We start from the raw sequence: 9,665 nt of genomic DNA on the forward strand, positions 1-9,665 counted from the left end.
ATCAGCACTTTGGAAACAGGGCTGAAACAGAGGGGATTGTGGGATGCTGCAATGATCTGTTTGGTGTTTGGAGCCAATCAGAGACAGGCTCTGGATATATCTGAGACCTGTGATATATTGATGAAAAACAGTATAACAGGGGACCTTTTAATGCTGATTTGTATGTATCGTTTGATGCCCTTTAGTGACTTTTACAGATGTGTACAGTTGTTAAGCTAATTTGTGGTGACGGTGATTATAGAGGTGTACAGTTGCACAGAAGAAGCTTCATAAATACTGTTATAAGTATTAGAAATCCTTTTTATTTAAGTCAAACTTTATTGTCAATCTTTCAGTTTGTGTGTACAGGCAGAGAGATCGAAATGTCGTTTCCCACAATCCCGAATACAAAAAATACAAATATATATAAAAATATGTATATATATATATATTTACACATATGCACACATTACATAAACAGTCAATATATACAAGATAACACTCACTTCAAAAACTTTGGGAAAAATAATTAACAATTGTTAATAAGTTAAGTAAGGAGGTTTTCTTGTTTACATATTTTGCACTATTTTTGTGATCGCTGAGGAAACGCCATTTTTACTCTTGTTATATTTCTCCCCATCAAAAAGGGGCGTAGCATGTACAGGCTTTTAAAGAACATGAAACAAGTATTTTTAGGTTACATTTCCAAGGAAGCCCATGTCTATTTCTTAGAAGACAGACGCTTCTTATGACTTAAGATCATTACTGATATTGGCCATTGTTCCTGTCCCCTCCTATCAGAGCGTCCTGGTGGAGTCTCCGGTCTCTCTGGCTGTTTCTCCCGGAGTTATCTCCCTTGACCCGTCGATGTCCGAATCCCCGCTCTCCGCCCCGACCTCCATCATCTCTCCGGCAGTCGGGAGGAAAGGAGGCGCCGGAGGGAAGAAGGGGAAGAAGAAGAAAGACCCCAACGAGCCTCAGAAACCCGTGTCGGCCTACGCTCTGTTCTTCAAGGACACTCAGGCCGCTATCAAAGGACAAAACCCCAACGCTACCTTTGGAGAAGTCTCTAAGATAGTGGCGTCCATGTGGGACAGTCTGGGGGAGGAGCAGAAACAGGTGAGAGGGGGAGGAGGAAACTTTAAATCATGCTTATAGACATTTCATTAACCCATCAGGCCAATCTTCTTTCGTTTATCAAACTCTAACTGTGAGAGTGGGGTTTTGAGTTCAGGAATCCTGATCAAAAAGTCTTCTCTTTTATCAAGTTGTATGAAATCAGACGTTGGCTAAATAACAGGTGGTAACATTCTAACACATACTACATTTTGGTGCATTATTTCCCCCTTTATTTCAGGTTTACAAGAGGAAAAACGAAGCGGCAAAGAAGGACTACTTGAAGGCGCTGGCCGAGTACAGATCCGGACAGATTTCTCAGGTGAGTGTTTCGTTAAAAAACTAAATGTGTTCATCAACAACCTTATCAACTTATCAACAACCTTATCAACAACCTTATCAACTTATCAACAACCTTATCAACAACCTTATCGTTTCAACAAAAGTTTAAACGATAAGAAAGGACATTTGACACAGCACTAAGGCTGGAGCCACACGAGAAGGGTAACGGTCGTATCCGCTACAGTTCTCTATCATATAGGCCAGTGGTTCTCAAACTTTTTTCAATAATGTACCCCCTTTGAAAAGCAAATTCAGCCAAGTACCCCCTGATCAGCGAAAAAATGTCTCTATAAAGAGGTACAGTACAGTGCTGCACCATCAGTGTCTGATTTATTAAAACAACAACCTTGTTAAACAGCATAAACATATGCTTAATGCTATACTTTGCGGCCACACGCCGAGGCCAAGCAACGCTTATTGTTTAGGTCCTTTGATAAGCAGCCAGTCATATAATTAACTAGAAGCTAGATCTGATAGATTTGGACATAAACGCGAGTGAAGTCTAACCGGACGCGAGAGAGAGAGGGATCAGAGATCAGATCAGCTGCTGCTGAGGGAGAACACGCAGCTCTGCATGATCACAGCTCCGTCCGCTGTGACGGACCGTTGAGCGGAGCAAAATACACTGAGAGTTAGACCTAACACACTTAGCTAGTTTATCTACTCTGGAACAAGCTAAACTAGTTATACATATATTTATTCTTTACTGTCGGGTCACTTATTAGAGGTTCAGCGAGATGCACGAGGCTGACGGGCTGTCTGGAGAGGGAGAGGAAAAGAGAGCACCCCGTTTATTTTTCCCATTTTATTATCCAGAGTTTCTGTAAACTTTTGAATAAAGTAGTTAATCTACTATTAGTAGTTTGTTTAAATGCATTAATTAAGTTTTTTTTTCATTAACATTAAATAAATCTCACGTACCCCCTGCAGTACTCCAACGTACCCCTAGGGGTCCGCGTACCCCCATTTGAGAACCACTGATATAGACGGTTCGGCCACACGAGGCCGACAGGGAAACGCAGATAACAATAACGGGTCCCAAGGTGGGTAGTTCTGTGGACGAAACGCTCTGGGGGGCCAAACGGCTCCGTGTCTACGCCCTGCCTATACGATCATTTTCTGATAACGATGACGCAAGACCCCCGCCTCTTCCCACCTCTCCTGCTCACCCCTGTGTCACCCGCGTCATTGCTGATGTGTTTCGCCAACAACAACAGTTTTCCAAGTGTTTCGAGCCAGGTCCCGGTGTCTCGCAGGACAGTGCACCCAGCAGGTGCCTCCAGCAGACCCCCCCCCCCCCGCACGGCAGAGTTTCCGTTAGCCGAAATCTAAAATTCTCCGGTCAAAATGTCGCTTATTGTTTAGGTGTCCTTTGACACTCAGGCAGTCATATCAATAGCTAGATCTGATCGATATGGACATAAACGCGAGTGAAGTCTAATCGGACAGAGATCAGCTGCTGCTGACGGAGACAAAGAGCCCTGCCTCTCCCCACCTCTGCTGCTAAATCCACCGCGGAGAATAAACAGAAGGGTAACCATGGGAACCATGCTCGGAAGTCTTCTTCACTGCTTTTGGTGTATTTTGTGGCGGAAGTACAGCGCCACTTACAGGCCCGGCGTATGTACTACAGCGTCTCCAGCGGGTCGAGCGATCTCGTGTGGAAGGACACGTTTCTGGTGTCTATTGCGTGTGGGCGGAAGACTTTTTTGATAACAATTTGCGTTACTGTTCTCGTGTGGCTCCAGCCTAAGTTAGACTACATAACAAATTGCTAACACTAGTCGCATGAAAAATGTAAAAACCTGTTTAAACATGATTCTAACTTGGTTGGAGCTTTACAAAAATGTATTTTTGAGACAAGAAAGGAAACAAAAGAAATAGACCCTGAAGATGAAACACAGTTAACTTTTTAAAGATAATGATAGCCTCTTTATTAGCATGTAGTTGGTTTTTGGTTGGTACATTATTCGGCAATTTATCCACATCATATCCAAGATTCTGTAATCCTCATTAGGGTGAGAAGTTATTTTGCAGCGGCAAATGTTCTGTTTAAAAAATGCAGCCAGTCGTTTTTATAAATGTCCCACTTTGTAAAGTCAGGGATGTATTTGTAGGCTTTGTTATGGTTTTAAACCACAGGAACCAATAGAACGTCTTCCTTGTGTCCAACCACCTCTCTTTAGTCCCCTATTGAAGTCATGGACACCTCCTCATCGCCGCCATCACCTCCACCTACAGCGTCTCTCTCCGCCGCTGCCATGGCAACAGCAGCTTCCAGCCTGGCCGCCCGCAACACCCGCTCGCAGCATTACAACCCGGAGGAGAACACCATCACCAACATCTGCACCTCCAACATCATCCTGGACCTCCCTCAGGTCACCACGCGCTCTCGAACCGGTGCTACGAAACCTCCGCCTCCTCGAGCCCCTACGCCCCCTCTGCCCAACCCCCCCACCGTCACTAAGATCATCATCAAGCAGCTGCAGCTTCCTTCAGGTGTGGTTTCTTTTTGTAATATATTTTGTATTGACATTTGGCTGCAAACAATTACACAGGGTTTTTTCAAGACATAGTAATTGTACATCTTAAAGGTCACCTAGTATGCAAAATCCACTTGTTCCTGTCTTTTGGGTGTCTGTTTGGTGTCAGCCAATCAGAGACAGGTTCTGGATATATCTGAGACCTGTGATATATTGATGAAAAACAGTATGATAGGGGATATTTGAAACAAAGTCTTACTCTCTCTCCATGGGCCTTCAGGTGTGGTTTTGACGTCGACCACGGCCCCCCGCCAGCCGCCCCCCCTCCAGCAGATGCAGAGCGCCCCCCCGCCCCCCCGGCTGCAGCTTCACGCCCAGCCGCCTCCACCTCTTCAGGCCAAACCTCGAGCCTCAGCTCCTCCTCCGCTGCAGATCAAGGTGGTGCCGAAGCAGCCGATCATCGTGACGTCGGCGGGGGAGTCGCCGTCCTTTTCGGGTCTGACGGATGAGATGGGGCAGATTGGGGATGATTTGATAACGGAGGGAGAGGAAGGAGAGGAAGTGGCGGAGGAAGGGGTGAGTTCAGCAACACTTTACCTATACATACAGTATATATAAACACACTTATACAGTATATACACACATATACATAGATATAGAAAATGAATAAAATAATACATAAAGTCATCGGTGCCTCCCCATAGGGTCTCAGCCATCATGTAATATCTTTTTAATTTACACACGACATCTAATGCACGTCTGTCCGTCCCTGAGGTTTGGAAGTTTTTCCTTGTCCAGCGTGAGGGTCAGAGGACAGAGGGGTGTCATATTCTGTATAAACTGTGAAGCCCCCTGAGACAAATGAAACATGTGTGATATTGGTCTATACAAATACACTTTGATTGATTTATTGATATCTATTTTCAGATGGAGGTGGAAGTGAACGTAGCCACGGTCCCGAGTGTGCCCCCCCCCTCCAGCCATAACCTCTGTGTTCGCGCCGGCTGCACGAAAGCCGCCGTGGAGAACAAAGACTGGGACCTCGAGTACTGCAGCAACGAGTGTGTCGCCACGCACTGCAGGTGTGTGTGCACCACATCTGAGCCTTCACATGCAAATTAGTGATGTTATGTTCGCGATCGATCCGATTCTTTTGAACGACTCTTTGGTACGAACCAAGGGAACCGAGTCGTACTTGGTGAGAGCCGATCTTTTTACCGTTGGTTCGCTGCCTGCCATAAATCCACTCGCCTTCACAGGAACTTATTGTAAGTCGCTTTGGATAAAAGCGTCAGCTAAATGAAATGTAATGTAACTTGCTTTCCTGAATGCACATTAGCCATATATGATGGTGGCATAACGCATGCTGCTTGAGTAGTGGTTCGGCTGGCTGAGAGATGTTGCAAGTTATACATTTTTCTGTGAGTAAAAGTACATTTCTGGTAATACAGTCAATCATTATCCTGGGCCCAGGAGTGGAGTGCACCAGCTGGGCATAAGCTGGGCGTAACTCTACGTCCGACGTAGAACCGAAGGTTAAGACCAAACTAAAGTTATGACTAGTGCACCACTTAGACTTAAGCCCTGTATGCGTTGCGCCCGGGTGTAACTTTTACGCCTAGTACGGAGCAGGCGTAAATCGGAAAGACAGACTAGTATCCATAGTAACGTAAAACAGGCAAGAAGGATATTAACGATGACAGGGCGTCTTGTTTACATGTTTAACAATGAAAGGGCCTTAAGAAGAGTCTCAATTTCTCCTTCTCCAGCTCAATTTGTTCGTGTTCCGCTCTCAATTTGACGGTCTCCACCTCCACACGAACGATTTCTTTCTCCGTCAGTTCCCGCTGTAGCTCTGACAAATCCCTCTTTCTCTTTCGGGGTGTGGCCATTTGGGATTCCCCTTGAGTCATCGATGACGCTGTGGGTGTGGGAATTCCCTCTTCTCTGCGGTCCTCTGAGTCTGTAAAATGGCGTTGCTTGGCAACAATTACTGTTTCGCGTGTATTCACGTGGACGCGCATCTTAAGACCAGGCGCAGCTACGCCCGAGAGTAGTCAGGCTTGGTGCACTCGGTGTAAATTCGAATCACTACGTCGGACGTAGCTAAGCCCGACGTTAGAGTTAAGCCCTACTTTTTTACGCCCAGCTGGTGCACTCCACTCCAGGAGTTCAAAACTTTTAATCTCAATCAGATCCGATCAGATTTTGAAATCCCATTTTTCGTGATCCAGGATCAGACAAGTCGGCCAGATGTTGTCCCTGGAGTTCAAAGCAATTCAGGATAGGATCAGCCTGGTCCAGATTACGACTTTTCAAGATGACTAGATCCTGAATATCAGTGCTTTAATCCCACCGATCGCCATCTAGTGGACATGAAAAATACTACAAGGAAGACAAGAGACCACATTGCAGACATCTATTGTCCGCAATTACTTTTGAAAGGTGATGACAGATGATGGACTTTTTTTTTGTTGAAGATATTTTTACTTTAATCTAAATTACATTTGTGATTGACAATCTTTGTTGTGATACTTTCATGAGCATAAACATTTATGTCATCAACATTTGGTTGAAAACAAAATAGGCCCCCACAAATGTGACCAAAAAATAAAATGTATTTCCCATGAAGGCTAAAAATGGTGTATTATTTCAGTTAACAAACTTTGCCATCTAATTTAAATTGAAACATATTTTAAAATAAATTGTACAGTACATTTTGCTCTGGTAATCCACTGGAAACCCACCCCTCTGGTGGGATCAGGATAATCCAGTTTTTTGGGATCAAATTGATCCCAATCCTGTGTTGTCGGTTTGAACTACCCGTTTTGAAGATTTGATCCAGATTAAAGCTTGGATTGGATTTCCTGATCTGATCGGATATCAAAGTGATCCTAATCTTGTTTTTTGGTTTTGAACTCCCCAAAAGATAAATCTGATCTGATCAGATAGGGATTAAAAGTTTTGAACTCCTGGGCCTTGGTGATTATTATCAACCCCGCCCCCTTAAAAAAAATCTCTAGCGTAGATATGGCAATGAAATACTTAGGTCACAGGCTCCTCCAACAGTGCAACACATATATATATATATATATATATATATATATATATAGGACATAGAACAAATAAGACAGATAAAATAGTGCAAGTAAATACAAATAAAATAGAAATAGTCGGAGAGGAGTCAAAGACACGGCAGCCATCATCACCGGCGCCTTCTTACACTACAATGCATATTAGTATCAGATTTATTTATTCTGTGTCATGTAAAATAGAAATCCCTGGCTTTATTACTAACTGATAGTGGCGATGGTGGCGAAGTCGATAGGGACTTGGCTTGGCAACTGGAAGGTCACCAGTTCAAGTCCCGGCAAGATCAAGTGCTACCGAGGTGTCCCTGAGCAAGGCACCGTTCCCCACACTGCTCCCCGGGCGCCGTTCAAAATGGCAGCACACTGCTCCTAATGGGTCAAATGCAGAGAAACAATTTCCCCACGAGGGATTAATAAAAGTTCATTTTATCTTGATACAATCCAGGGGAGGGGATTGTTATTTCAAGAAAAAGATTAGTCATAAATCAAAATAAAAAAAATTCGCATTTTATGAGAAAAAACTGATATATTGTGAAACATTCAGTCATTAATTTGGGCGAAAAACTGTCTGAATAGTCCCAATTTATGGCAATGTCTAGTCAAAGTCTGAAATAACAACTATTTCCTCATTGCGAAATCCAAATCCAAGTTTTGTTAGTTTAACCAAGAGATTATTTTTGCAATTTTATCACTTTAATCTCAGAAAATATCCAAAAAGTTGTTTTTTGTGTAAATGTCCTACTTACATCTCTGTATGTTACCCCAGCCCCACAATACTCTCAACAGTTTTCAACTCTGGTTACGAACTCTCCAGACATTGACACCGTGCATATATGTCAGAAATGTATTTCATTTCTTCTTCTCTCCTCCACAGAGATGTGTTCATGGCCTGGTGCGCCATCCGAGGGCAAAACTCCACCACCGTCACATAAGGAGAAGACAGATCTGACTGAGAGAAGTGATACACGGAGAGAGAAAAGGACAAAGAATAACACATGAAATGCAAACGAGCCGAGAGATGAAATGAATGAATGATCAGGCTCAGGTATCGGCACATATCGTCTGTTTTATCAGGCCTCATTGACGACGAGAACCAAAAGGGGTTCTGTCACAGAGGAAGGTATTCGTAAAATCACTACAATATACTTTACTGTAATCGACTCTGCACAAAAAGCCGTGGAGCAGAAAAGCAACTCTTGGAAACACTGCAGTGGGAATGTCGGATCACAATAAGGACGTTACGCTGAAGAAAAAGCAGAAGAAGAAGAAACTTCCAATTCATCATCTGTTGTGAATCTCAAGTATGGACTTGATATAGAAAACGTTTTATATGAAATAATGTTATTAATTGTTTTGAAAGGAGAAAAAAGTGCAGAAAGGAAATCATGAATTTTTTAGTTTAATTATTTTACAGACTTCCACTTCATATGTGTACGCTCTTCCCTTTACTGTTACAATGAGGATCAACTGAAGTGAATGTAATCTAAATGTTTCATTGATCTTCGGTGATGTGCTTTTGGCGCCGACTGGTTTTACGCACAAACCAGCAACAACTGGGCAAAGCACAAACAATATTTAAATGTCATTCAAAGGGTTACATGTTTGTAATTTTGTGACTACGTGGAAATAAACCTGCCACTGCGGGTTTGTCACCTTTTTAATAAGCCACCCTTTGAGGGAAATAAACTACAATCATGTGAACGGTGTCTATTCAAACAGGTGCTCAAATTCAGTAGAAAATGTGACTCTAGCATTTTCTGTTTGCAATACCCTAAAAGAGATCTTTTTGTGGTGCAAATTGGTTTTAATGAGAATCATTTGCGGTGACATTTAATTGAATCTTGGATTGAAATAAACTCGCCAGCTCTGACAACGCTACTGTAAGGGGGAAAGGGAATACTACATGAAGACGATTTACTTTTTAACATTACAGTGTTTAATTTAAGAAATCTGATTTCAGGTCTGAATAATTAAGGAAGGAAATGGTTGCTTCCAGAAAAAATAAAACTGTTTCCAGTCGGATGAAAATTCAGAAATCTGTTCTGGTTTATTGTAGATATCCTGGAAATGTTTTTAATGATGAAATAAAAAATATTTTATGTTTTAATATACTCCTGGTGATGCACTTTTTGGTTTCAGGATGACAGCTGGATTTGCATTTAGTTGGGTTCTTGTGCAAAGATGTATTTTGGTAAACCTAGCATGGTAAATTCAGAAAATGAGTTATTTGAAAACACTGTAAAGGGGATCTACAATAATTTAGGAATAAGACAGACGAGGTTGCGTTTAGGAATGCTTAAGAGTGAATGGACAGATAAAGGCAAAACTCACAAAGATATGTAACCACACCTAACGGAACAGAAGATAGCACTGATACTGTAGATACTTACATACAGATAGCTAACAGAAATAGCCCCTAATGCTCATTACATGCTAGCAGGTCAAGCCATGCCTGCTTCTCTTCTCCCTACAGGCAACATAAAAACATGGGTATCGTTTGAAATTTATCGATTCCGATTCCGGTTCTTATCGATTCCCTGTTTCGATTCCAAAATTGTAAAAGAAAGAGGTCAAACGTTTAGATAACAAAAATATCTTTATTCTTTTAAGCTTTAACTGACATTTTTACAAATAAAAAATATAGGCCTGCATG

The 9,665-nt window shown here is 42.4% G+C and overlaps 1 protein-coding gene across 6 annotated transcripts in view; it reads left to right on the forward strand.

Annotated features, from left to right (window-relative positions):
* LOC117556891 (TOX high mobility group box family member 4-B-like) overlaps nt 1–9,123 on the forward strand; it is a 25,601-nt gene extending 16,478 nt beyond the window's left edge. For all 6 annotated transcript variants that reach the window (XM_034232479.1, XM_034232482.1, XM_034232481.1 and 3 more), the window contains 6 exons: nt 781–1,098; nt 1,337–1,417; nt 3,624–3,936; nt 4,201–4,496; nt 4,848–5,002; nt 7,887–9,123. In XM_034232479.1, coding sequence (XP_034088370.1) covers nt 781–1,098; nt 1,337–1,417; nt 3,624–3,936; nt 4,201–4,496; nt 4,848–5,002; nt 7,887–7,944 — 1,221 coding nt within the window. In that variant the 3' untranslated portion in view covers nt 7,945–9,123. The remainder of the gene's footprint in view (nt 1–780; nt 1,099–1,336; nt 1,418–3,623; nt 3,937–4,200; nt 4,497–4,847; nt 5,003–7,886) is intronic.
* The last annotated feature ends 542 nt before the right edge of the window (nt 9,124–9,665 follow it).

The sequence above is a fragment of the Gymnodraco acuticeps genome, unplaced genomic scaffold, assembly GCF_902827175.1.
Source record: "Gymnodraco acuticeps unplaced genomic scaffold, fGymAcu1.1, whole genome shotgun sequence".
Classification (NCBI taxonomy): domain Eukaryota; kingdom Metazoa; phylum Chordata; class Actinopteri; order Perciformes; family Bathydraconidae; genus Gymnodraco; species Gymnodraco acuticeps.